At 46.6% G+C, this 27,828-nt stretch overlaps 2 protein-coding genes across 8 annotated transcripts in view; one reads left to right on the top strand and one right to left on the bottom strand.

Moving 5' to 3' along the window:
- MLLT1 (MLLT1 super elongation complex subunit) overlaps nt 1-4,623 on the top strand; it is a 32,643-nt gene extending 28,020 nt beyond the window's left edge. For 2 of the 3 annotated variants that reach the window (XM_030033355.2, XM_030033356.2), the window contains exon 12: nt 67-4,623. In XM_030033355.2, the coding sequence (XP_029889215.1) occupies nt 67-195 (129 nt within the window). In that variant the 3' untranslated portion in view covers nt 196-4,623. The remainder of the gene's footprint in view (nt 1-66) is intronic. The other variant, XR_005933722.1, reaches the window with a different exon arrangement.
- A 738-nt stretch (nt 4,624-5,361) lies between these two features.
- Nucleotides 5,362-27,274, bottom strand: ACSBG2 (acyl-CoA synthetase bubblegum family member 2). Of its 5 annotated transcripts, none has more exons than XM_041127997.1 (15): nt 27,256-27,274; nt 18,609-18,738; nt 16,125-16,204; nt 15,288-15,529; nt 14,176-14,264; nt 13,475-13,595; nt 12,946-13,026; nt 12,285-12,434; nt 11,907-12,083; nt 11,109-11,290; nt 10,610-10,843; nt 9,664-9,881; nt 8,577-8,716; nt 7,365-7,611; nt 5,362-6,966 (listed from the first exon to the last, which is right to left on the bottom strand). In XM_041127997.1, the coding sequence occupies exons 2-15, from the start codon at nt 18,731-18,733 to the stop codon at nt 6,851-6,853; spliced, it is 2,202 nt and encodes a 733-aa protein (XP_040983931.1). In that variant the 5' UTR covers nt 18,734-18,738; nt 27,256-27,274; the 3' UTR covers nt 5,362-6,850. The 5 variants fall into 5 exon arrangements, with proteins under 5 accessions (XP_040983931.1, XP_029889181.1, XP_040983932.1 ...); XM_030033321.1 differs by lacking the exon at nt 27,256-27,274 and adding an exon at nt 23,358-23,443; XM_041127998.1 differs by lacking the exon at nt 27,256-27,274 and adding an exon at nt 21,304-21,323.
- Nucleotides 27,275-27,828: the final 554 nt, after the last annotated feature.

The raw sequence follows: 27,828 nt of genomic DNA, 5'->3' as shown, positions 1-27,828 counted from the left end.
CTTTCTGCTGTACTTAATCTTTATGGGGTCTCTGTATACATCCTTGCTTGTCTCCTTTCTGTACAGATTGTAAATCTCATTGAGGAAACCGGGCATTTTAATGTTACCAACACAACCTTTGACTTTGACCTCTTCTCCTTGGATGAGACAACCGTCCGTAAGCTGCAGAGCTACTTGGAAGCAGTAGCAACATGACGCTTGGCCTTAGAAGCAGGCTGCTTTTGAAACCAGAAATCCCGTTTATTGGTACCAGGAAACGAACCCATGGAACTAGGCCTTCTTATTATCTTGATTCACCCGAAGCACTGCCTTAGAGAACAGCCATGCTCTATGAATGCACAGCCAGCTGCACTTTCTTGTAGGCTTCAAACAAGCACCCATATTGCTGAGTCTGTCCTCCCTAGCTTCATAAGTACGCTTGGGCACAGGTCCTGAGTAGAGCAAAAGATGTGCTGCACTTAGCTGCACAGTGTGACCTTTTTGGTTTTACTTCGAGAAACTGTGTTTTAAGAGCACATTTTCAGGCGTCTCTGAGATCTGAAGAAGTGTGGACGATGTTTTCTTCACCAAATCTAGGGACCAGCCTGCCTGCGGAGAGCTCTAGCAAGTCCCGTTTCCTCCAGCTCTGTGAAGAAGCGTTCATGCTGTGTAAGCGAGATTGGCTTTTACAAAGCTAGCCAAGAGACTGATGACAGAGGAGGCTTCCCAGGGGTCCTGCTGGTCTGCTAAAGAGGAAAGTGGACAGATTCCAGTTTTGATCACTTGCAAGTTAGTTCTGCCGCGGTTCGGTACAGAGCACTGCTGTAATTTGGCTCCCGATTCCTACAGGGCATCGTTCCACGCGCAGGACCTTCAGCTTCCTGCAGAGACAGTTCGTGCTCTTTGAAGAGGCCTCTAGAATCTGCTGTCTCCCGCTGGGGTTTTGAGATGTCTTGTTTGTTGATCTGAGCTCCTAAACAAAGTCTCACTCCTTTCAGTCTGCTTTAACTGTAATAGGACTACAAAACTGTAAGCTGTATATTTTATATATATATTATATATATGTATGTACTGTATGTATAAGAAGGGCCTAGTTGGGTCTTACGATCTTAAGGGTGTGTTTTTCTGTTATGTTTTTTTTAATGGCTATGGCAGGGGAAGGGCGCTTAATAAGATTTGACTTGTTTGTTAAAATGCCTCTTGTGGACAATTTTTAGTGTATGGAAGCTGAACAGCAATCTTCAAAGCATTTTGTGCTCTGGAAGGGGCTCACCTGTCGTCTTTTCATTTGTCAGTGTTTAATAACTTTGCCAAAATACGTGATTGGTTTTGTTCTATGTTCTCAAAGAGGAATCTCCTACAGTGGCCCCTATAGTAGTGGCTGTACTTTGGGAAAACCAAAACAAGGGAGAATTTTATCTTTTGGACACACCTGGAAAGCGCTGATGTAAAAAGAAGTGAAGTCAGGTTTGTTTCTTCCTCCTTCTCCCGCCCTGCTGCCTGTTCAAGAAATGGCAGGAAACAGTAAACACTAATCCAAAATAATTCATATATTTCTAGTTAAACTAGTATTGACTTCCAAGTGTTGTCTAGGTTGGTGTGAGGAAAGTCCCGTAGCTTTCATCCAAACTGTATTACACCCCTGTTCCCTAATTTCAGTTTTTTGGGGGTGTTTTGGGTTTGTTTTGTTTTGTTTTTTTGTGTTTTGGGGGTTTTTTTGTTCTTGTTTTGGGGGTTTTTGTGGGGGGTGGGATTTTTTTCTAAGAATTGCTCAGTTTTTCCAATCAGTGTGTAAGCTTTTGCCAAATGTTAAGTGGGCTGCAGGCAGTGAGGAGGAGAGCAGCGGTCCAGAGGAGCCCTCTGCTCATGAGTGGACCTCCCATATCTGTGAAAGCCCCATGTGGGAGCTGGGGGGTTGTATCACTCCAGGGTTTGCTGTCCCTTCTCCATTATGAAATTACAGTCCCTTGTTTTGGGTTACCCCTTTCTTTATCATGGAAATGTTGCAACTAATCAACTTAAGTGGCAATATGATGATAAGCTTGTTTGAGTTGGGTCATGTTGACCCGATTCCCATTAATTTTGTCTTTGTACCATCTTTCATGTGTTGTGTGTGTGTGTATGTGTGTGTGTGTATATATATATATATATGTGTGTATATATATATATATATATATATAAAAAAAAAAATCAAGCTCATACCAGGTGCAAACCCTGTCACGACAGTGATCTCAGCTGTTTTCTTTCTTGATGGACAATGCCAAGCCTGGATAGAAACCCTGTGCGCAAATGTACACATGCTGAGAAGGTGGAGGACAGTGGGAAGAGGAGGAGCGGCAGTTCTGTCTTGGTTGGCAGTGGGATGCACTGCGGTGGAGGACGGCAGACGCAGTCCACGAGTGTCACAGACTCTCCCGTGTGCTGTGTTAGGCGTGGTGGGTACGTGCGAACTACTCGTGGTCTCTGTTGGGTCTGTGGCGTGGAGGAGGCAGGCCTTGCGCGGTCGCTACGGCCCCAGACTTGGCTCCCTGGGCGTGCAGAGCAGCCCCTGGCGCGCGATGCCTCCTGCCCGCTGCCCCCAGTGAAGGGTGGGGTTGGTGACATTGTCCTGTCCCCAAAGCAATAGGAGCAGCGGTGGTAGCTCAGCCTGAGCCCGAGATCCCCTGAGGTCTTTGCCTCCTCTCTCCACCCAGGTAACTTACTCCCACAGCTGTTACATCTGTGTTGCCCATCCTGGCAGTATTTCTCCTGGGACTGTCAGTAGCCTCCAGAGTTACCCCACGAGGGATCGGAGGTGCCACCTCCCTTCTGCCCTCTTCTCACGTTAAGATCTGAATGGTCATGCTGTTCCCAGCCAGTCCAAGAACACGTGTGGGAGGGTGTTCCTGAACTTGGCTGGAAGTGCCCGGGGCTCCCGCCTGCGGCTGTGGCATCGTCCTGTCCTGGAACCGACTTTATTCGTGAAGTCTAATGAGCATTGATAGGAATTTTGTTTGGTTTTTATAAGAAGTATTTTACACATGGATTTTTTTAGACTGTTTATAATCTCCTTGAAAACCTGAAATAGGATTGTTCCCCCAGCAATAGTTCTTTTTCATTGTGTGCACATGCTGATTTGTTACTAAAAGGTTTCTTGCAAGTACTTAGTTGTTCTACAGAGTTGTTGTTTTATGGGGTATGTGGTAGCATCGGGGACCACAGGAGGAATGACTCTGCAAACAAAGAATGGTCAAATTTGGGCCTCATCTTGTGTCCCCTTCTAGTTACATATGAACGAGTTCCCTGTGTAGATTCTCTATAGGCTGGCTGAATGCTGTTCTGAACATGCCGTGTACAGGTATTTGTGGATAAAGTGTTTGTTCTTGTGTCACTCTTGAGAGCATGGATGGATTATTGTACTATAGGAAGGAGGTGGCGGTGCTGCTGTCAGCATTGCTTCAGGTCTTCGAGGATGTGTAGTAGCTTGCATTGTTAAAAAAAGGAAAAAAAAATATATCCAAAATTGACTTCTAGCCATAATGGTTTTTCCAAGGAAAATGGACAGAACTCTGTTACTTTTCAGTGTCCTTCATCTTGTTACTGAGGGCACGAACAAGTGCTGATCAGTCTGAAGGCTTTCAGAGTTGCTTTGAATTGATCGTGTTGGAGGTAAGATCAGGACACAGCTTTTCCTTTGTCCTTGGCCTTTGTATTGAAGGGCAAAAGAGGGGTCAGGAGTATTTTCCTGTTGTCTTGGTCTGCGTATGTATTAAGCCTTGAGGCTTTGATTACTGACATTTACTGTTTAAAAAAAAAAAAAGAAAAAAAAAGGATAGTAAGGCTGGCTGGATCCCAAAACACCAGCTGAGGAATATTGGACACGTAGGTAACAAGACTGGCTGTGCCGTGGTCAGGCTGAATACATGGAAGTGCAATGATTTTGCCACCAGTTCTTCTATTGCTGTGTGCGGTGGTAGCATCAGAACTAGCAAAGCAATTGATGCAACAATCCAGAAGCAGTTTTTGTCAGATCTTGAACGTATTTGATGGTGAGAGAGGTTTAAACTTCCCTTATGGAGCTTGCCCTGTCACGTTCTCTGCGAGCAGAGACCCGAGTCACTCTGATTCTGCAAATTTCAGCTGCCATGTTGGCGAACGCACTGGAGCACGGGCGGTGTACTCGGACGAAGCTTCTCTCTCCTAGCCCAGGTGCCTGGCACTCACTAGTTGGCACGCTCGTGTCGATGCTGTAGACAACCATCGTGCACCTTGTACGAGTATTACTTCTAAAAAGATGAAAATCGATCGGTATTGCTTTCCTGGGGGCGAGAAATAGCCATCAAAAACTGACAAGATGAGTTTGCACTCCTAAAGAAAAATGTAAGTACTTCAACTTCTAGATAATTTTTAATTGTATTTCTGCCTAGAGCCGAGGTATTAAATACCTTGTCACTTGAGGATTTTAAAAGTTGTGTTGGGAAATGAATTCTTCACTCGGCTGTAAGAAATTCAGCTGGCCCAAGACTAACTTCAAGATTAAAAAAAATCATGTTTGTAATACGTTACAGGATTGTTTGTCCTGAATTTTAAACTTTTTGTTAAATTTGTGGAACTATGGAGGAATTTTCTAGAAAAAGTGAAATAAAGTAAGATGGAAAAGTAAAACTTCAAGCGTTTTTTGTTTGTTGTATTGCTTCTCCATGGACAGCAATGAGGCTTTCCCAAAGCGCCTTCTTATCGACAGTTTTCCGTTAGCAATACAGAAGCTGCAAGGCCAGGGGCTGCTCTGCAGCTCTGCCAGCCCCTTGCCTGCAGGCAGCACCACGCCGGGGCACAGGAGATGAAAAGCAAAGGAAAAGGAAACTTGTTTTAAGCACGGTATGTCTGGGGGAAGACTCAGATGGCTGTTAAACCGGTGGAGTTTTAAGTCGGTTCCTTAAATCCTGTTGCCACTGCAGCTTCGCGTTTGGGTTCCCTGCAGTTTGCCAGCAGCAGGAAGGAGCCGTGAGTGCTGGGTGGAGCGAGCAGGCCAGAACAGAGGTTTGTCTCAGGTGGGTGCACGCCTTCCCTCTCTGCTTCCATGGGGGCAGAGAGGTTATCTGCTGCTCCCAAACTGTCTCAGAACTTGGCACGCAGTGACAGGCAGAGCTCTGGCACAGGCAGTCCTGGGCCACAGGCTGTCAGCAAAGCTTTAGGCCAGGAGCTTAATTCCCCTTCTGACTGCTGGAGTGTTTTGTACATGTGGGTCTCCTCCTGCTGCTGTGAGGAGATCTTCACCCTTGATAATGATCAAGGATCAGCTGTGATAAGGCAAACAAACTTTTTTGCTGCTCACTGCCCTGTCACCTTGGACCCTGACCTCACCACAGAGTCAAGTGTTATTTTGCAGAAGTTACTGAAGTATTAAGAGACACAAACTGCAGAGTTTATTTATTATGCATTCCTCTGAACATTGGAGACATTTCAGATTCATACAGCTGAGAACGCAAAAGTTTGCAGATCAGCAGCGGTTACAATAATGCATTACCTACCACTCTGTACAGGTCCTGTAGGCACATGTGCAAGGGGAATTTCACTGATCAGATCAGACAGAAAGTTTTAGGTTTAAAACCCCACCTAAGGTGCCCAATTCCAGGTACTGTTACTGCCCACCACAGCAAGGTTTCAATACCGAGTAGTGCTGTAGGTACAGCTATGAGCTGCAGCCAGCAGTTTGCTTGAGCTATTTGTGTTACTTAATAGTGTGGCTGCTTCCCTTCAAAGCACCTGGACAGCGCTTGGTGCTCTGCCTTTGGCCATGGGAAACATTACTCAGACCCAAAAACTAGGGCTGGCTGTTCTACTTGTATTCAGCTAAAGATTTCTAGTTAAAAGCAATCCTTCATTTGCTGTTGGGCTTAACAGCCCCTCCAGGCATTGGGCAGGCTGGAGTGAGCCTTGTAGAACCTTCAAGAGCTCTGGAGGAGGCCACCTCTGTCCCCCCCATCCAATGCACTCACTGTAAAGGGCCTTTACAGCTGCTGGAATGGTTGATCACAGACATCCAAAAGAACCAGCCTTTGAGCAACCATCTCCTCTCTACAAAGCCTCAGCCAACCCCACCCCACCAGCGTTCCACCTGTTTCAGGACACTCAAGACAGCATTTCTATGATTGTAAGACTACAGACAGATTTCACACACATTTGTACACAGCCTTGTAAGTAGTCCCTCGTGTAAAACACTTCCCAGAGCACAGGCCATGTATACTACTTCAACAATACATTTATGGCTTCATTATAACTCAAAGATAAAACAGACTCAAAATATTGCACAGACAAACTGAGTAAATGTGAGGTTCCACATACACACTGAGCCAGTGTGTGTGGTCACACAGCATTTGTCATCTTTGACAGAAGACAGTTTGTGGGTAAAGAGGTTTAAAATAATTCAGATGTCATCAGCATGCAGTTAAACATGCATGGGGCGGGGGGAGTGAAGTACACCGCTATAAAAAGAAATCTGCCTTTCTCCCTCAGCAGGAAAAGTGCAGTTCCTGATTGTTTTACATTCAGCTCAGGAAAAGAAAACTTTGGTTAAAACATAACATGTAATATGGATTTAAGATAAATATTGTATAGCCCTTATGAAAATGGAAAAACAAAAATAGGAAGCAGAGATATTTGGGAATATCTCAGCATTAGAACACAGACACAGCAAAACATTGGGCACAAACACAACACACTGCAGTACACGGGCCAAAAAATGTACAGTTAAGCGATGCAGAAAGGTGGTGTGATGACTGAGTCTCATTTATTTCAACAGAACCCAGGGAATCCTTCCTGGGGAGCCCAGGCTGACAGCAGGGGAATCGTCCTCCAGGCTTGCTGCAGTCCACAGCACAAAGCCTCCACGCTACTGCTGAAGAGCGTTCTCTGGTGTGGTTGGTGTATCCGCATCCATGTAAAACTGAGCGATTTGGTCTTTGTACTTCTGTGCCACCACTGGTCTCTTCAGCTTCATTGTTGGGCCTGAGGAGAAAATACAGCACAAGATTTTAATGGTGACGGAACCATTTTGGGACACAAACCGGTATTGGAATGAAGCAAGCCTGGAGGACGTGAACAGACGTTGACTTCTAAATTCCTCTTTGCAATTAGTAAAATCTCCTTTCCTTCCCCTGTGAATAGGAACAGCACAACCATCCTGCAACAGACAACACAGAACCAAGGGTAAGCACTGCTCAGCTCAGCTCAGCTAGACAGAAGTGGGAGCTCATCCCACCCTCCCCAAAACTTTTGACATGGAAAAGCCACAGCAAGGAAGGACCATGGGTAGCTCTGTGTATTCGGGGTCCTGGTTGTGTTGTCTGTTTAATATCTAAGGAAGGGGTGACGGGGTAACCCCAAATTCCCCACCCACCACTCACCAAGCTCTCCACCAGCAAGAGAAAAGTCCTTCTCCAGAAGGACCCACTTCTGGACTTTCTGAGCATTTGAGACAGCACCCTCGTTGACTGCCAAAATTCCCTTCTGGATAGCCGCGTAGATAGCCTTGTCTTTGCTGCTGATGATTTCAGAGACTTTTGTAGCCTTGCTGCCCAGTTTTTGACAGTATTCAATAGCTTCTGGAGTGAGATCGTCTCCTGGCTCGCCAGTTCCTACATCTACGTTGCACTGCAAGCCAAGTCAGAACAGGTAACGCTGTATAGCTGAACACTTGATTCCCTTCATACGAGTGAGCGTACCGCCATGGGAAGCCGCCTTGCCTTATCTCCTTCCCCACCCCAGTGCCAACTGTCCCGTTAAGCAGCCCCTGCAATTTTCATACGCTTGACGCAAACCACTGCTTCAAGTGAAAACCCGTTGAGGCAAAAGGCAGATGAAACTCCATCAGATCTCCGCCTACTCAGCAGCCATGTCAATACCAAGGAGCAAGCTGGGTACAGAGCTCATCTCGCAAATTCCTCCTGTGCTATCCCAAGTTGATCCCTTTTTTCTGGACCTTTTTTCCAGGCTACAGTTGACTTCCCTATATCCCACAGCAGCCTAATGGTCTGCTGGAAGTCAATGCATGTGGCACTTGACTAAGACAAGCGCAGCACCACCACCTCCAGGGCTTGGCTCTGCGTCCCCCGCAGGAGGGCGAGGAGGTTGGCAGTCAGTCTCGCTAATGAGCAAATTAGCACTGTCCTGAAAACTCACCAGCCAGCAAGGTCTCTAGACAGAAGTCAGTGCAGGCCACCACAGATGCGTCACTGTGGAGTTTAAAGCCCATGTCTTAAAAAGAAAACACTAACAGCTCGTTACTGTCCAGACTGCTCTGGGAGCTACTCAAAATGGGTAAGAAAAACAGAAAGGGTTTTTTTTTTTTTTCAGTCTCACTTTTAGGTCTTTTACTTCTGTTTGTCTCTGCCCTCTGGGGTACAGAGAGAAACAGTTGCCCTGAACAACAGAAAATCAAGTGGCAACACTCATTTTTCTGTACAGTTACAACTGCTGTTTGCAAGTCAGCTACAAGTCATACTCCACGATGCTTCCTGCTTCTAGGAGACAGTGTAAAAATGTGTAACAATTATCTTCCTCACTGGAATCAAACACATTCAGCAACAAAGGTGGATTCCCATCCTCTTTTCCATTACCTTTAGCGTTAGAAGCATAGCAAGGAATTTTGCTTTGTCTCCAACCAACATTGCATTGCTGATGATGGGAACAGCATTTTTTACAGCATCCTCGATTGGAACGGGAGGAATGTTCTCACCTCCTGCAGTGATGATGAGCTCTGGAAAACAGTCAAATCTGGATTAATGCTTAGAGTTTTTCCCCCTTCCTTCACAGTCTGAAGTAACTTTTTAGCTCCTTTGTGTCTACCGGATCAAATAGTGAGTCTGTGTCCCAACATCCAGAGAAGGCAGCAAACCAGAAGGACTCCAGTCTGGCTGAGAGATCAGACCGAGGTCTGCATGCAAACAGCATTGCAAAAGCTGCTTTAATGCTCCGGAGATGTCTGCAGTTTGGGAACACGGGCTATGGTGTACTAGTGCCCTAGTACCCTGCCACAGTCACCTTACGTTCTAAGGTAATGTAAGTTGGTACCCAAGTTGTTCAGAAACTGAAGTAAAAGATTTGCTGAGGCAAAGCGGAGCTTTTGAAGTTACGCAGTGTGATGCAGAGCAGAGGAGAGCCTGCCTTTCTTGGCTGTCTTATAGATTTCTTCAAGCAGCTCCTTTGCGTGACCATTTATCTCTTTTTGATGATTGAAATCTTGCGCGAAATTGCATTTGTTTGGGGTTGGTCAAAGTGGTGTCCCAAGAACTGCCTTGCTGCAAGCCATTTTCACAACTGCATTAAGCTGTTGTTTTCTCTTAGCGATCAACTAGCAAAGCTAGCTGAAACTGGAGGGAGCTGGCAGTACGCACAGCTGGACCTGGACAGGTTCAGCACTGTAAAACAAGCTAACAAAGCATTAACTACTGCTTCTGAAATCAGAGGATTTCTTCCCTACTCTGCAAACACACAGTGGTTTCAGAGGTCATCCCTCTCCTCCCATCGCACACCATGTCACAGGCTCAGTGGCAGGACACACTGCAGCCATCTTCACATTAAAAACTTAGAGGGAAAAGTATTTATTCTTCTGTGCAAGCCACAACCACATAATTAGCAGGGTCTGAATGCATCATATCACAGTACTGCGCAACCTCAAGACAACAAAGTCAGGGGATGTGTTACCTTTAATTCTGCCAGTGATGTAGAGGAATCCATCTTTATCATGCTTGCCAAGGTCACCTGAATGCAGCCAGCCTTCTTCATCAATTGCCTCTTTGGTTTTTTCTTCCATGTTCAAATAGCCCATGAAGATGTGCCTTCCTGAGAAGCAGATCTCCCCATTGCCTTCTCCATCTGGCTTATGAATCAGTGTCCGGCAGCCTGTGACTTCCTTTCCACAGCTTAAAGAGAACACAAACACAAACCCATGGCTTGCTGCCTTTTTTTTTTTTTTTTTTTTTTTTTTTTTTTTAATTCAATAGCTGAGCAGCAGAGTGAGATTATAGCAGTACCCTCTCAAGCTAAAGCACCTGAACAAAGCCAGGCAGCTTTTTATTACAACTGCTTCAGCAAGGAACTTACAAACTTAAAAGGCATCTGCTTATGTAAGGGGAACTACAGAAGTTGTTATTGCAGAGATCAGTGTTCACACACCTGGTGTTTTCCACCCATTGTTCCCATACACCTGAGCTTTGAATTAGAAGACTTATGTCCTTGGCAGCAAGCTTTTACTGACAGTGGTATTCACTCTGCAGACTGAACCCACGGGGACTGAACAAGTCATTCAAAGCAACAGCAGAGCCTTACTGCATTTATTAATTTGACAATAAAGTGAACTGTAGGCTAGAGTTACTAATTCTTCCTTCTTCCCATGAATTCTTTGCTTCCTCTTCAGTTCCTAGAGAATCCAGGCCAAGTTAAATTTAAGTAACATGGCTGTTGCCCTTGGCAGATGCCACCATCTGCAAGATGTGACCAAAGGAACTGGCTCCCTAGTGACTTTTTACTGGCAGGAAAACTCTGGGGATGAGCTGCATCAGGCAAGATGGACATGCCAGATGCAAGAGAAACCTTAAAGCAACTCTTCCTCCCAGCCAGCAGTGCTCTACTCACAGAAAGATATTTTTACCTGGTAAGCTTGAATGCGTGAGGTAGAGAGACCGTGTGAGGCCCAGAGCTCTCACTCATGCCGTACAGCTCAAACACAGGAATGTTCAGACTTAAAAAAAATTCCAGCGTCTCTCTGGTAATGGGAGCAGCCCCCGTGTAGCACTTCATGCACCGGTCCAGCCCAATGGCCTTTCGCACTTTCTTGTACACCAAGTGCCTGGCTATGCGGAAGTTCACCGGGACTTCCGAATACCTGTAGGAGAAAAACAGTTACAAGATCTCAGTCACCAAGTAGAACTTCTCCCCCTTCTTCCTTTCATCTTCATCCTATTTTCGTTTATTCAGTAAAAAAATTAATTATTTTCCCCGCCAGCCCTTGCTGCTCCCCCTCTGGTCCAAGCACTACATTTGGCTTTTATTGTCCATAAGTCTGGCATGTTAGATGGGATATAACTCCTGATCTGATAGTAAAGTTCTCCTAATATTTGTAACATCCCTTAAGTGTAGTTCATAATTACCCATTCATCCGCTTCAGGTTTGTCTGCAACCCGACTCCCTTGGCCCACGATGCCACTTTTTTTTTGAATGCTGACGATTTTGCTCCTATGGATTTCATTTTTTCTTCCATTTTTTCCCAGACACGAGGAACTCCCAGAAAAGCAGTTGGCCTCACTTCCCGCAGGGTGTCTACCAAGGTGCCCTGAGCAAAGCGGAATTTAATACAGCTTTCAAAATTGCTTCAGTATAGACTTCAGGTCAGCACTGGCCATTAGCCGAGGGCTACAACTCGGCCATCAATTCCGAGGAATTGCTCATTTTCAACCACAGTGCCACCGAGAGAAAGGAACCCCAGGAGCATTCAAATGCCACAGTGGTTTGGAGAAGACAGCAAGGGTCGATGCTTTCAGTGCCAACACTGACACCACACCAAGAGAAGAATCGGTCTCTTCTCAGGACACAGATTTAATGGTGGTGGCATTTTGCAATGTGGACAGAGCAAATGCAAAGCCGTTGCTCAACCAAGCTGTCGGGGCGGAGAACTGGTGTCAGGTGAGACACCCAGAAGCTCCTAGTTGTGAAGTGCTTGGTCAGCTTATCCTAGCTTGCGATACAGAGTCAAAAGGCAAAGGTCAGAGCAGCTATACCTGTCAAACCAACAGACCCTTAAACAGGAGCAGTTGGTCACTATGCAAACAAACCGAGTTAGCACAGCTTTCAGAATGATGAAATAAGTCAGCCATGTTTGTTTTCAAGCATGAAGCCCAGTTGCAAGCAGGTGGATGGGTATAGGGTTTTTTATTATCTTACGTTTTTACCTTTAATGCATCTGGTTGCGCAAAGAAAACTTGTACACCGAATGTCACTGCCAACCAAATATCTGACATTTGTGCAGCAATATGACTGAGCGGCAGATAGCTGACCAGCAGTTCCTGCTCTTCTTTAGCATCTGTCAGCATTATGCAACGCCCTGCCGCCAATGCCGTCCACGTCAACTGTAACAAGAACCCACATCAGTATTTAGTGACAGCTCTTCCGAGGAGGCACAACACAGAACATGCAGCTCACAAAAAAAAAGTCTACAATTTCCTGTGATCTTAACATCAGGCATGTTTTTCAGCTGATCTGTGCCCTCCCTCAGCACCCACCTAAGGTCACAGTTCTTGGAATGGGCAGCTATACAAAAAGATACTTACGTTGTCATGACTGAGCATTACTCCCTTTGGCTGTCCAGTTGTCCCCGAGGTATATATTAGTGTACAGCACTGGTTAGGCTTCTGTGACTGAATGATTTCACGGAGCTGCGTATCTGGAACATCTTTGCCAAGGTCCATGAACTCACTCCACTGTGTATATAAGAGAAGAGCTCAATCACTTTGTAGGCTATCATTCACGTGCAAAATTAAACCCTTTGCTACACATGAAGATAAGGAAACTGTCTCCTACATCCAAACCTCTGGCATAATCTGGAAGAGGTTGTAAATATGCAGTTAACCCCACAATGTTTTCTGACTGCCACAAGAGGCATGGCAAGAAGCAGAAAAGGAGACTGATCCACCCTATGGAAGCTTACTAGCTCTGTAGCAACCCTGGTATTCACCAGGAGTGCTGAGCTGGAATAACTGTGGGACCTGAGGCTGCCTTGCAGAGGTCAGTATGCTAACACCCTCGCTTACAACATGGATTATCGAGGTTTGAACAACAGTAGACATCTACTGCTTCAGCGAGGCAAGCAATCCCTCACTAAAACCCACACAAGCTCACATGATGACAGTCCCGTGGAAGGTGATGGTTGCTTGCAAGCTGTCAGCTAAACACAGCCAGTGTTTACAAGCCATTAAGATGCCCAGTACTTACAGAGTACAGATTTGGTCTCTTCTCTTTTAGCTCTTCCCCATACTGGATAATAGCTTTCAGATGAGGTAGTTTATGCTGAATCTGTGTTAAGAAGGGAGATTAAGAAGGAATAAATCCTGCTTGTCCCTTTTAAGCCTAAGTAGCCCACCACTTAACATGCTACTGCTAGTTGCCATTTTAAGTAAAGCTAAGAGAATCTCATCTGTGCTATTGAAAAAGAATGGGGAACCCTCACTGGAGACAGTAATCATTTGGACTGCGATGTTGCCAGACAACCTAGGGGATGCTCAATTGTTCATTTTGGCTTCTCAGATTTTAAGCTCAAGGCTTTGCTAAGCTGTGGAACCACCATTTAACCTCTCATGAGATTTAGCATTAGTGACTACTCATCTGGCTTGAACAGGGAGCACACCAAGTAGGCTCGATGGGTTCACCTCTGCTTTCAGGTCCACCATTTCCCTCAGGTATTACCCTCCCACATCTGTCAATAGGATGCTGTAGCCCCCAGCCATTTAAAAAGTGTATTTACTTCTAAGATTTTCTGCAGCTGTTTATGGTTTTCCACCACCAGAACATTAGCACTACAGTTCTCTGCTACATAATGACAGGCCTCAGGAGAGTTTGTAGTGTAGATACCAGCAGCCACTCCACTACAAAAGAAAAGGAAAAAAAACAAAACAGAAAAGCAAAACACAGAATTAGAGGATAAGCAGAGTTACTGGCAAAATTCAGACCATTTAAAACTTTAACAGAGGAAAAACTTTAGGAAGAATATCCCATAGAACAACAACAAAAAGTGGAGGGCTTAATTCCAAGAGCAAAGGCTCTCTTCTGGGGCATGGGAAATGTCAGAATGGTGTAAGGGACCAAAATGTCTCAGGTGGAAGAAGGGTATCAAAATCCAGTGCTGTGATTCTCTGGCATTTCCCATCATATTTTTAATCACAGTGTAAGTAAGCATGCTTTTGGATTAACCTACTGTCCATCTTATTCTGAGAAGCACCTGGCTAAAAAAAAATTAATTTGTCTCACTAATTCATAATGAAATAAAGAAAGAGTTTAGGATCTAGCTATCTTCATTAAACTCAAATATAAGCTGTTGGTTTTGTTCTGGTTTTTTGTTTGGTTTGTTGTGGGTTTTTAATCAAAAACTGCTTCTCACATGAATACTGAAATTACTATCTGAATGCTAAAGCAAAATGCATGTCAAGGGACAACACTCATTCTTACCCTGCAAGGATAGCTCCAATGTCAGCAATAAACCACTCTGCAGAATTAAATCCCAAGATACACACTCCATGGAAACGCTCTAGTCCCAGCTGTAAACAAGACATGAGATTACAGCAATCTTGTTTTCCCTTTGAAGAATGCTTAGAGTTAATTTACAGATCTCTGCTGTGAGCACAATGTCAAGGGAAAAATTCATGCTATTATATACGATAATTCACATTGAAGAACTTCCCAAGACCTAATATGGAACCAGTTAAGTTTCAGATCAGACACTGTCCCACTTTATCAGTAGGCGGGGAAAAAAAAGGATTTGCTTAGGTTCTGCACTCAGTATCACTAGCTCACTGATCCTAACGGTACTATAAAACTGCAATCCAGGTAGTCATCAGTTCCCTCTGGGCTGGCAATGAGAAGGTGAGAGGTCAAGTCAGACAACATCTACTGAAACATTTAGTCATTTAGTACAGGTTAGATATGTCAGATATGAATAATGACACAAGCAACAAGCTCCAATGACAGTCAGAGACACTTTGCTATGAAATTCCAGCTGTTGAAGTCCCAGTCTTTAAATCTCCTTCAGCCATTCTCTGGTTTTGTTCCAGAGTGGAAGTATGTAGACTGGAAGATCCCACCATAGGAGTAAAACCAGAGTGGCCTTAACTTCAAGAAGTAAGACTTCATAATGATAACAGTAAGCACATGTAATGTTGGTTTCTCTCCCTGAGTGTCTTAACTCCAAACAGTACAGGCAAAAGGCTCAGCCAGTTTGGACATATAAGTCTGATTCATAAGCATCCCTTCAAGTTTTTTCTTAGAAAGATTAAAATTGACACACCTCATGAGGGGTGTTGTCCAGGTTTGACATATACCTCAAACATCTCTCTTTAAATGTTTCCTTATGCACTTTTTGTTAGTTGAATGTGGAAGCAACTTGCAAGAAATTCAAACAAAAACACTGTGGTAACTACCAAGCTGTTCATGGCTTTTTCAGGTATTTCCCTGTCACTTTAAGACTCACTCAGAGAATTTGCAGTTTTAAGATATAGTTGACCACAGCTGTTTCAGCAGTTAAATTGAATATGAAGGAGGAGCAGAATTAATCAAAAGCTTACCTTCAGAAAGCTTTTTGCTGCTTTCCAGCACTCATCATAGTACATCTTAAATGTTAATTTTATCCACTGGCCACCCTTTTTGGATGCAAGGGCATAATAATCACCATATTTACTAACAGCTTCCTGCAGTAGCTCATGAACGGTCTTTGGTGGCTCACTGCCTATGCCCTGTTCATCCATCCTCAGTCTGACCTCTCCATCTCGTCGTGTTGTCCACACACTGGAGGCAGGAGGTGAAGGGGCTGGTTTGAAAGAAAAGTGTTCAACATCTTACATTTAGAAATTGCTTGCTGCCATAGCAGAAATACAAATACAAGTATCAAACATATGAAACCAAATGCTAATATACCCGCTCCCATGCCCCTTTTTTGACCTTTTATTCTTGGCAAGTTTGCCATATGACTCCCAGTATTTTATACCAGGACTAACAGATAAAGCCTCTAAAGCACTTTCAAAATTTCGTTAAACATTTCCCAGTTACATCCCCCTCTAATCTGCGTGGCTGCCCTAAAGCTCTTGTACTGGTAAGGTGGCAGGTTCCTGCAACAATCATATACACTGTACTTTTTTTTTTTTTTTTTTTTTTTTTTTTTTTTTTTTTTTAAGGAGGACTGAAAGTAGTACATTATTACCTGGTAGACAAGCATTAGGCAGTGACACTGCCTATCTTACTCCTCAAAGCACATGCATGCTTTAAAGTCAAAGTTCAAGAGGCTTCTGGACAGACCATCCTGCAATTTGAGTTTCTTCTTCCATTGTTACGGTTTGATAAATCCCTCTCTCATTTCAATAATAATTTTATGCACACCACAGTAACTAAAAATTCCTTCTACTTACCTTTGAAACCAAGCGTGTCTACCTGACATCCCTCCACCTTAGTATCTTCAACTGTCTCAATGCTGTGGGCCTCAACAGCTCTGCAAGGCAAAAGCAATTAGCGCTGGATAAGCTTTAGCACACTGGCTGAAGAACACCTTAGGCATGCTTGCTCCATCACTTAATTATATTAGTCCCTGGGTGTCAAACAAGATTAGTGGTTCCTGATGTTCTGCAGATGACTTTATTAATTTTACTAGCCTGCATGGCTACGGCAACGAAAGAGGTCCCTCTCAGAGAGTGTGCAAGCTTTGCCTGCACTGCTTTTAAACACATGTATGTTGTCCTAATTGTAGCTATCATTTCAGATAAGCTGCAGAAGAATCCATAAACGCGTCATCCAGAAAACAGTGATAATTTAATACCAGAGGTCTGCTCTAGGTGCCTGAAACAAAGCATATACAGCAGTGAGGGGGAGGGGGGCAGGAAGGGGCACATGGATCTGGTGCTTATCTCCCGTCTGCAATATGCGAGTTTAACGAAGCCTCTCTCCTAAGCAGTACAGCAATTCCCCTGGCCCGTCACCCTGTGGGGAAACCCACAGAGATTTCCTGCAGAAGGCCAGGCCAGCTGAAGAGCAGGAAATTGATTTAGCAGGAAATCTTGTTCTTAGGTATTCCTAATAAAGTTAGTGCATCGGGCTCCCACCAGATGTTTGTGAAGGAATGGAAACAGGCACATCCCCCGTCTACTTCAGCCATGCTCCTCACCAGGAACTTGTCCTGCGGTGCCAGCTGAAAAGTTGCCCCTTTTACTTTCAGCTTTGCACTATCTGGTGAAACACCACCCGCCCACAGTTGTAGAACAGTGTTCTTCCTCTGTCCCCTTCCAAGACGGACTTTCTCACAGCCGTAAGTGATGAGGATAAGGAATAATCAAGTCGCATGTCCCACTTCAGACCACGAGTCAGAAGCCAGACCCTGCGAGATCTGGTATTCGAGTTCCTGTGCTCTGCTCCCTAGAAGGACATCCCACCCTCCAAGCTACAGGCAGATTATGCTTGTTCCCCTACCCTGGGCAATACCCCACTTGGGCCATCAGCGTAGCACTAAGGTCCAAGTTTTAGTTGACCCAAGATTATATTCCAGAGAACCAAAATTTCCATCTTGCCTCGCCAAACAGCCCTGCCGGGGCCCTTCGCTCCAGGCCATCACGAAGGTGTTTGTTTCTTCATGCCAGTGCTAGGTGTTCACTCTTCCCCATCGCAATGTTTGGTGCAAGGTTTCTCCCTAGCACAGATTCCTGGGTCTTCTAGAAGGGGTGCAGACCACTGACATCACAACACCCCCAACCCAAAGTCCCGACATCTCGGCCTGTCACGATCGTACCACACCTGCACACAGGCAGGGGCTCCTCTGGTCCCATGAGAACTCCTCAGCCTAATCCAGGCAGGGTTCCCACCAAGCCCCACATTTTCTTCCCTTTCTACTAGACCAAAGAGAAGATAACTCAGCACAAGGCACTGTGTGAATTTCAGTGTAAGGGGTAAATTGCTTCCCTCTGTTTTATGTTTTCTCTGAATTTCTAGGGGATAGTCAACTACTACTGCTTTGGGCATACGATAAGGTTTAAAGCATAAAGAAGATTTGACATGGCTACTCCCATGTACTGTCCAAAAGCAGAACTGCTTCCCCTAACTAATCTGCAAGCCAGAAACCAGAGGGAAGTAAACAGGTTTTTTTTCTTTATTTCCCCCAAAGCAATTACGAGATGTTCCCTACTACGCGTTTCCTCCTCATTATTGAGACCATTTTTCAGCACAAATTAATCCTCAGTTGCAATAGTTCTGCACCATTTCTCCACCGGCTTTTACGATCAAAGTATGCAAATGACCCAGTAATATGGGCAAAAAAGCCCCAGCTATTTCCCTTACAGTCAATCAAGTCATCTTTTTCTCCCCCTTACTACATGTGATTCAAATGCAGCCTGAAAAAAATGCAGTAAAGAGGTTTTTGTCAGCTATATCCCATTACACTGTGGTGAGATATAGACCCTTAAACACTAATCTGCTCTTTAGTAAGAGTCTGCTTAGATTTACAGAGAGACTACTTTGATGAAAATCAGCATAGGTACTGCACAGAAGCTATCCCCTACAGAGGCACGCCTCTGTTTACAACACCACTTCACAAACAATGTAGTACTTGCTAGGTATTCTAAGTATTTGTTCAGTGGCCTCCCAATTACATAGAATTAACAATTATGTGAGGTTCCTTTGTAAGATATGATCTTTCTGACTTACACAGAATATTCTACCATTCCTGTGCTTTAAGTTTATATTAAATGCACACTACTTCAAGCTCCATACTCTGTGTGATAGCTATGTACAGCAAATTTAATTCTGTTCCCAAAAAATCTTAATTAATCGAAGTACACATGATAGAATACAAACTATATCCTATGTATACAAGTCACCAGAGAGAAAATAAAATCTTAAATTAGACAAACCTAGCTGAAGAGTTGAGCAGTACATCATCCAGTGACACCTCACAGTTCCCTTGAGGATCTGAATTAAAATAAGCTGTGGGGACTGGTTCCGCAAGTGCCATACGTGCATCTGACTCACACAGCATTGTCCCTGTAAAAACAGGTTTAAAAAAATTAAAATACAATCAAATGCTACAGTAAAATCAGCTTCCATTGAGGTAGCTATCTGACTAAGGCAATCCCAAAACAGGCACGACTCGAGACTGCTGTATTTGCATGAAATACGGTAAATTCTAACACCAGACGCGGCACACGCCACATCACGCTCGGTTCGTTCGAAAAACCTGATCAGCGGTAGATGCTACGTCCATTCCCATGTCCGAACACAAGCGTGACAATTACAGCTTTGAAAGAGCACCGCGAGCCTAACAATTTAAATTTTACACTCCCTTTGCCCCAAATGTTCCCATTCGGCTCTCAGACCCTCCCCTCAAACCCACCACCACAGGACTCCGGGTCCAGCCTTACAACGCATCGCCTTTGTGCAGCCTCTCCTCCCACAGCCGCTCCGGACCAGCGCTGACGATGATGTGTAATATCCTTTATTTTTAAACTAGCGCCCAGGAGGCAGATCTGAAGCATCTTATGTCATGTGCTGCCTGCCTCGCAATTGGAAGCGGCTCGTCACCCCACACCGCCGCCTCTTAAGGAAGCTCTGGCCCCATGCCTGCCCATCAGATTTGGGCACACGGCGGGCTTTGGGGTCCCTCTCGGGGGGACACAGCTCTGGGACACCCCAGAGATTTAACCTGTTTTCATAAAAATCAGTGCTTTTGCAGCCATTACATGTTCAGCAGCTCCTACGCTGCACTCAGTACTTTTGTCATTAGGGGATGTCGTCACCCAAACGAAATGTTTTCTAACACTGAAAGCAACTTGATTTTATTTAAGGTTTACATTTGTCAAAAGCCTTTGATGCTTATGACTTGACAGGCTGAGCTTTAATTGTTTCAAGAGATTTCTAACCAACTGGAGATGAATCTCATTAACCTTGGTCTTTTTAAAAAAGTGGATTTTAGCATGCTATTTTGTACCTGCATTAGACAGAGGCAATTTAAAGCGGGCAATGTGAAGAGCATGTTTGTCTCAATGATGACAGACAAGAGCAACAGGAAAGAGCCCTTTTATCCAACGAATCCGACACAGCCAAGCTGCAGCCTTCTGCCTTTGGCGGGTGGGGAAAGCCACGGCCAGCCACAATTCACAGCAGGCAGACCTGCCTCCAGCCCAGAAAACCACATCCCAAAGCACCCCCCCCCCCCCTCCACTTACTCATCTACGCAAGGACACGTCGCCGCTCACGCCACGCGCTGCTACAGGCTACAATTCACAACACAAAAAATAGTTGAATTCACAAGCAGCTGAGAAAGGGATGTCTCCAAAAATCCCATCTCTGAAGCTCCGCAATAACTGACAAGACATCACCCAACACCCCATTCTAGGCTAAAACACCAGAGTGGTTTATTCTGGGTTGTTCGGGTTTTTTTTAATAGGACAGCTGTGAGAAAAGGGGCATTATCTCTACAGAGCACCCAGTGCTAGGAGCAGCCACCCAGACCTGTGAAACCTGGGTTTTAGTTCCCTCCCCAGCCTGGGGGAACTCAAACCCACATGCAGAAGAGCCTGCCAGTTACCAGCCTGCGTGGTGCTTGCTGGAGGTGTCACCACCCCCTCTCTTGCTCAAGCAGAGTCCCAGGCACGAGGCGAGGACGAAGCTGTCATCAGGTCTGACCCCCTTTCGCAATACTGCACCCACATTCCTTCCCAGCGCCCCACAACAAGGAGTTTAAGGCTCCCCATGTCCCTGAAGGAAGCTTTTCCCTCTGCACTAATTATAGTTTCTCTTGCCACCTGCTCTTTAACACAGCAAGAAAGTTTCAAGGGAAAGGGTGGGAGGTGTCCTCACACCGGCTATCTCACAGCACAGCCCAGCCAGCTCTTGGGTGGCAGAGGTTGGTTGGAAACATGTTGGGCAAAGAAAGGCAGAAGTCTCATTTCCCAGACAGGCTGGTAGGCTGCAGGTTTCTGCATCATCCCCAGCCACTCAAGGGGAAAAAGCGTTTTGGAGACCATAACTGCATTCTGCCCTCGCTGCGCTGTGCATGTGCTCTTCACCAAGACCCCCTGTATGGGGCACAACCCCGATGGCAGGGTCTCCTGCTGATGGGTGTTTGGTTCCCAAGTGTGGGCACAGCAGGTACGGCACAAAGATCGGGGACACGAGGCTGCACATCTTGAAAGTCCAGGGAGAGACAGCAGGACGTCACTGTCACCACTACATCCAGCAGGATGGGTTCTTCAAGGAGAATCTAGGTGTTAATGCCACATGGCCCTCAACACCAAGAGGGCAGCAGCACCTCGCTGCACCAGCAAGCAGCAGAACTTCTGGAGTGCCCACGTACACCTGCACCACGAAACAGAAAGCTGAAGTGCAACCCGCTTGTGTAAATTTAAATTTCCTTGTGAACGCAGGCCACAGGAATCCCAAGTCAGTCGTGCATTTTATATAACAAATTTAGGTTAGAAACAAAAATTTGCCAATATATAGACTCTCACTAACTCTGCTAAGTACTGCAGCTAGCCCCTTCCTTCTCTGATGCTCAGTTACCAACACAGCTATGCTACACAAGCCACTGGAAAACATGGACATGCTTACCAGAGCCATGCTCAACGCTCACGGTAGCTCACTGGGGGTGAATGAGATCATGAATGATCCTCTCCTGCCCCATGCTGTTTCCAGAGGAGTTAACACACTGTGATGCACCACAGATGCTCAGGAACATGAAGAACACACCCCCAAACAAAAACCTGCTGAAAGAAACCTCCCTTTTAATTAAGCCTGTGTGACAACCTAAGCCATTTAAATACAAAGCTTCTTCTGCTTTGAGGGAGCGCTGTATCCTAGAAGAACTGGAAGTTGGTGAACGATTCCACTGAAACTGCTGCGGAGCTTCACTGACAAAACAAAGTAAAAGTTCTATGTGCAAACTTATGACAGTCAATAAGACAAGAGTGAAGGTTTAATTTATAATAGGCTCTGAACATGCCTTTACTTAGAACACACAGAGTTTCAAAAACATCACTTCAAATTCAAATTACTGCATATGTTCATCAGCCATCTTGACATTTTCCAGCACAGCCCACTTTGCTTCCTGTGTCTGATTTCTTTTCTTTTTACTGGTAAAGACATCATGTCTGATCCGGTCCAATTTTTGCTGTGCAGATCAGCTTTAGGAGACTGCCACATTCTCTCACTGCCTTTCCACGTTTCCACCAAAACTGAAACTTGGCCTTTTTGTTCTTTTCTTTTCTTTAAATATTTATTAAGTGAGGAAACAGAAGCCAAGCAACACCCTCTTCCTCTTTTAAATAAATTCCATTTTTAAAAGAGCAGTGATAAAAACTTCCTAAGCACTAGAAGTCTTCTCCTGGGCAGTACCACAGGTCGGCGTACAGCTGTGCTGGGAAATTATTTGATGCCCTCCTGATGCAGGAGCGGAGAGAACACGAGATAAAATAACCCCAACCTCTATAAGGATGATACCACGCCAAAGATCTTGAACGAACGACACGACTGCAGGCAGACATTTGACTTCACCGCAGCCCCTTCAGAGCTGAGCTCGGGCTGAACAAAGCTGCCCACAGAACATCACTTTGTCAGCCAGACCCAGGGCTTGCCCACCCCAAGAAGGGCACCGGCGTGGGCTGACACCGAGGGCGGGAGGCATCGGCCACCGCCGAAGTTGTTATTCTAAATTTGATGCAGAAGGCTTCTCCAGGACACCGGGATATTTTAGGTGAAATCCCCAGCAATGTGACTCACCAGGAGACTCTTAAGTTCCTATTTCCTAAACCGCTCTTCGCTTTACTACACCATCTGCGCTCATTTGCCCGCGGGTGGGAAATCCCCTCAGGCAGAGTAAGAAAGCACAGGGATACGTTTTCAGAGACACATCACCCGTGTTTCTGCCAGCTTCCACACCGCCCAAGATTGCATCTCCACCTGAAGTCCAGCCCGCCTCGGAGCCGGTGACGCAGTCGGGACCGGAGCATCCCAGCACGCTCAGGTCACCTCACGTTAATTCACCGTCCGTACTGGGACAGGACTGGTGACCGCTGCCCACGGGGACGGCACGGGCCTTCTCCTCGGCCTCAGCCCACAGCGCTGCCCCCCTGACCGGAGGGGTCGGCCGCAAACGGACCGTGGGTTTGTTTAACCAAAAACTCGGAAGTATTTCGGCTCTGTCGGCTGGGCCGCCCCACTCGTGAAAGGGGCGTTGAGAGAAGTTAGCTCGGCAGTTGCCAAAAAGACTAATTTTGCAGTGAAAGAGTGACACACACACACACACACACCACCACCCCCCCCCGAGACGGGTGGGCTCAGGCAGGGGTTCAACACCCACCCCAGCCCCACGGCCGCGCACCCTCCCACTCGGGACACCCAGAGGTCCACAGGGACATCGTGTGGACCCGGCCAGACCGGAGACCGCTGACCCGCGACCCCCCCCAGCGCCGGGAGGGGGGAGAAGGGGACGGGACACGGGCCTGTCACGACACGCGTGGGCGCTAGCGGGTTTCCCGCGCCGCGAGGGGGCGGCTGAACCGAAACCGCCCCTCGCCACGCGCACCCCACCGCGAGCGGAAGGCGGGACCACCCGCGTGGGACGACACCGCCCGCCCCCCCCCCCCTTCCCGCGCACGCGCCGTTACCTCAGGAACGCGGACGACCCCCCACCCGGCACGACGGCGGCTGCCGCGCGCCGCCACGCGGGGCCCTTTAGAGCGCTCGGGGGCGGTGCCACCGCCCTGAAAGGGCGGGGTCTCTTCCCTCCGCCCCGCCCTCTCCCCCGCCCCCGCCCCGCTCGAAAGACCCGCGCGGCCGCGCCATTGGGCGAGGCGCCTGTCGGAAGGCGGCGAGGCCCCGCCTCCCCGCCCCCCCCTCCGTCTCCCGCTTCCCGCCTCCGCGGCGGAGGTCACCCGCGGTCGTTCCCCCCCGCCGCCGGGCCGGGCCGCAGATGAGCGTCGCCCGCCGGCCCCGGTCCGAGCACCGCGGCCCTTCCGAACGCAACTCAGCTCCCCTAAGGCTTGAAGGCAGGACGGGCTGAGCCAGCGCAGCGGTGGGAGAGGCGTGAAGTCGCCCCCGTCACCCCGAAACCGGGGTGCGCGGCTGCACCTCAGAAATCGGTACTCGGCCGCAAACGTGAGGTGTTTGTGCGGGCAGCAGGCTGCTGGGCGGCCTGCTCTGCCCAGCGAGGAGAAATAAAAGCGAGAGGAAGAGAAACGGTGGGGCGATGGCTGCTCGCTGCGGCGGACGAGGAGGCTGGGCCTCTCCCCCTACAAAAAAACCCCCAAAACCCAGCCCCATGCGGTTGTTTCCCGATCAGCACAAGCGAAGGAAATGGGCTGGATCTGTGCGGAACAGCGTTACGGGCCCAAGCATCATCAGGCGGCTCTGGCCGTGGCGGCAGCGGGCACGCCGTTACCGGACCCGGGGCAGAACCTGTGGTCTGGTGCCGGCTCCACCATCTCCTGTCCTCCCTGGGTCTTGCTGATTGAAACTGAAGTCCAGTGGCACATTTCTTACATTTTTTTTTAAAACGGTTATGGTCAGGTAGATCATCTAACTGTTCTCAGTTGCTTCTAGCTGATAAAGTTGCACAAAAGCCAGAATTTTGTTTATCCTGTTAGCTAAACAGCTATATCCGTCGAATGAATTATTGCTGCTATTTTGCTCGTGCAGACCAAGAATTCCTAAACATCGAGTTTTTTCCTGTGAACTCTTCTCTCCCTCCCCCCACCGCCCAGACATATTCCCCACTCACATGGGGTGGGGAGGGTATGGTTCGTGCCATTTAGTTGATGAGCAAACCTAAGGAATATGTCATGAGAGAAGTTCCTGCCAGAAGGTCAGGGCCGCAGCTGGAGCAGCAGCAGGTCCAGAGGACAGAACAGCACCGAGGATATTGCAGCTGCAAAACAGCAGCAGCGCAGTGAGACGGTGACTGCCAAGTCAGCCCCAGGAGCCCTGCACTGTGCCGTCTGCAGGTCCAGGCACCCAAGAGTGCTTGCTTTGTTGGCTGTTTGCCATCTCTTGCAGTCTGAGCCTTTCCTTGCAGCTCCACTATATTGCCCTCTCTCCCCCAGTTATCTCATCTTCTCCTCTCTGCAGCCTGTCCAAATCCTTTGCATGGCCCCATTTCGATTCAGATGGCAAATCTATTCTGAAGACCAAGGATACAAACAGCATCTGGAAAATCGGAAAGATCTGTAGACTTAGCAGACCACTAACCCCCTTACTCCAGTCATGCCTTGGTCGTTAGCCAGTATCTGCTGTGCTGACAAGGGGCACATAATTCTCAGCAAACCAAGGAAAGATTCAGTGGCACGGCCCAAAGGTTAACTGAAGTGGCAGGAGTAACCAGTTCTATTTTTGGCCATGCCCTGAGCCAACAAATTACCTTGGGCAAGCTGCTTTTTGTGCTCCCAGTGTCTTTGTCTATCAAACTGAGGTTGCATCGCTACCAAGGTAGATGCCATGGTGTTTGCAAAACTCCCATCAATTCTGGGACCAAAGGGGACCATGTTACTGGTGAAGGACCAGATAAGAGCAAAGATAAGTGCAGATGGTCGTCAGGCAACTCTGCCACGGGGAGGAGAGGAGCCATTCTCACTGCCTGCAGGGGATCAGCTTATACCTTGGAGTAACTACAAGAACCGTTATTATTGACCGGTGGTAGCACAGCCCTGCCCTTTCTAAACAAACATGGAGTAGTTAAGCTTAAACTAGCAAATGCACTGGATTAGCTGCACCCTTTGTCAAGTATTGCCTTTGCTGGCTCTATATTTACTAGCAATTAACTCAAGTGGAGTCCCAGGGTTCTCATTTTCCAAGGCATCAAGAGCAGGGTGGCCCGAGCAGCTCCAGGAAATATTAGCACAGTACAGAATCGCTCGCCTGGGCTGAATTTTAGCAATGGCTGGCTAGGCCAGGAAAGACTGGAAAGTCTTTGCAGGTATCAGTTGTTCCAATCACTGGCTCGTGATTAATCTTATTGAATTTTCATGCCATGAAAATTGCAACCAGCATAAGTTACATCGATTGGCACGTGGGAAAAGAAAAAAGGAAAAAAAAGCCATTAAATACATGTCTTAATCCTGCATTTGTTGGCTACAGGGAGGAGAGACGCAAGTGAAGAAAAGTATAATAGTATCTACTGTCTGCATAGATATTTTCGGTCTCTGGGACTTCAAAGGGAATAAAGGCCAGTTTCTCATCTGAGGCCAATCAACACAGCTCTGCAGACGAAGCCATGCCCTGTGGTGTGCTTCCTGCCAAGACCAACATCCAAAGCAAAGCTGTGTATTTTACAGTAAAGGAGCAGATAAGCAAGCATAGTGCCTCAGTGTTTGGCTCTGTAAAGCAGACCTAACAATTGAAATGCATTGTCTAAATGGTCAGCCAGCCCACATTGGAGTGTTAATATAGATTATCCAAATAAAATAAATTGTCAAATACTAGTATAAAGTTATAATTTTAGTTTGACACAGGTTTGAGGAACTGTCGCATCTGCTGCCCTTAGAAAAGGCAGGTTGTGAAGTGTGAGAGCTGGGGAAGAGTTCTTGGTTACAGAGTCTCACTGTGGACCAAGCTTGCAGAAGATACCAGGCAAATACGGAGTATTCAAGAAATGCTAAAAAACCTTCCCCTTTGAAGATGCCTTTCCATTATAGGGTGACTCTTAACAACCAAAGTTTCACATTACCTTTAAGTTGTGCTTGTAAGCAAGATTGTGAGAGAGAGGGCGATGGCTGCAAGTTAAGCAGCCTCGAGCTCTGTCGATAACACAGGCTCGACCTTGAAGGGAGGACCAAAAACTCCCTAGAACCCATTTTGTTCCTGTTGGTAAATTTTATGGTGAGGATACCCAGATATTGCAACAAGTTGAAAATGCAGATATATGCATGATTTCGATAAAACCTCCAGTTAACAGTCTGCTTGGATCACTTGCAGTAGGACAGCAGCATCTTGGTTGTCTATGCCTGGGAGGCCACAGCTTGTCGGCTACTGTGATATAAGTCACCTTTTCCTGAGTGTAGACACACTCCTGGAGGTTTTTAAAAGATGTGTAGACGTGGCACTTGGGGACATGGTTTAATGGTGGACTCGGTAGTGCTAGGTTAATGGTTGGACTTGATGATCTTAAGGGTCTTTTCCAATCTAAATGATCCTATGATGCCTTCATGTTTCTGTCTTGCCTTGACATTTGAAAGTACTTAACATGCTGCAGCAGAAGACTAAGGTGGAAGAAGATGCCATCAAGGACAGAGGCATCCCACACAAGACAAGAGCGGTAGGATAAGTGCCTTGACAAGGCCCAGGATAAATGCAGATTGGGGCCGTGGTACTTTAGGCATGTGTATGTCAAATCACCCGACTGTGGTTAGAAACTTCTTCCTGACAGGGTTTAGTTTGTTGGTGCGGCACAAGCTGGCTGCTGCCGAGAGCTGCGTTCTTCTTCATCTTGGTCACAGGTTTCCTGTGACCTACAGAACATCACCCCACTTTCTGGTGAAACAGAAGAAATTCCATCTGCAGGTTCTTTCTTACCTTAAGCAAAGAATCATCTCTTCATACAGCTGTGGATAGAGAGAGAGAGTGGAAATAAGTTTCTTCTTCAGCTTAATCATTGCCCATATGGAACAAGTCATATCTGCCACCTAAATGACCCAAGACAGTTTACACAACTTTTCACTTTTATCACCCTTCCCATCCAGCCTTGGCATTGGATCTGTAAGCTATTCTGGGCTAGCATTCCTCTGATAACGCTCACAAATTTCCAACTCCAGAGTCAGTGGTAGCAAGTGACTCAACCCGAGATGTAGTTGCACCTCAGGACATTGACTTGAAAGATAACGGGGGTGGGGGGGGCAATACACTGTTTCAGCAGTTTCCACATGAAGCTTAACAAGAGGAGAATGAATGCGTTGATAAAATATGCTGGTAAACACATGGTCACAGGGAAGGAAGGGAGACAGAAGAGTCTGTTTATAGCATAGCCATTTCTAAACTTAAACAAGTCATCTTTCCCACCAAGGACTTGCAACATTTTTCTGGTCATGTGAAAGGGTCTACAGCAGATGGATGTAGGTCTCTCTGGAAAAAAAAACAACAAACCAAAAC

The sequence above is a fragment of the Aquila chrysaetos genome, chromosome 12 (genome assembly GCF_900496995.4).
Source record: "Aquila chrysaetos chrysaetos chromosome 12, bAquChr1.4, whole genome shotgun sequence".
NCBI classification, from domain to species: Eukaryota; Metazoa; Chordata; class Aves; order Accipitriformes; family Accipitridae; genus Aquila; species Aquila chrysaetos.
Note: the sequence above shows the minus strand (reverse complement) of the source record. Positions and strands in the feature narration are given on the sequence as shown.

Bases quoted from the DNA above. Each gene is read 5' to 3' on its own strand.
- ACSBG2 (XM_030033320.2), bottom strand. From the start codon at position 19,229: ATGCTTCAGATCTGCCTCCTGGGCGCTAGTTTAAAAATAAAGGATATT. The intron at 16,205-18,608 runs GTTTGTCTAATT...TTTGCCTTGCAG, and splicing joins CTGCTCAACTCTTCAGCTAG to AGCTGTTGAGGCCCACAGCA. The intron at 10,844-11,108 runs GTAATTATGAAC...TTTCTCCTACAG, and splicing joins AACCTGAAGCGGATGAATGG to GTATTCGGAAGTCCCGGTGA.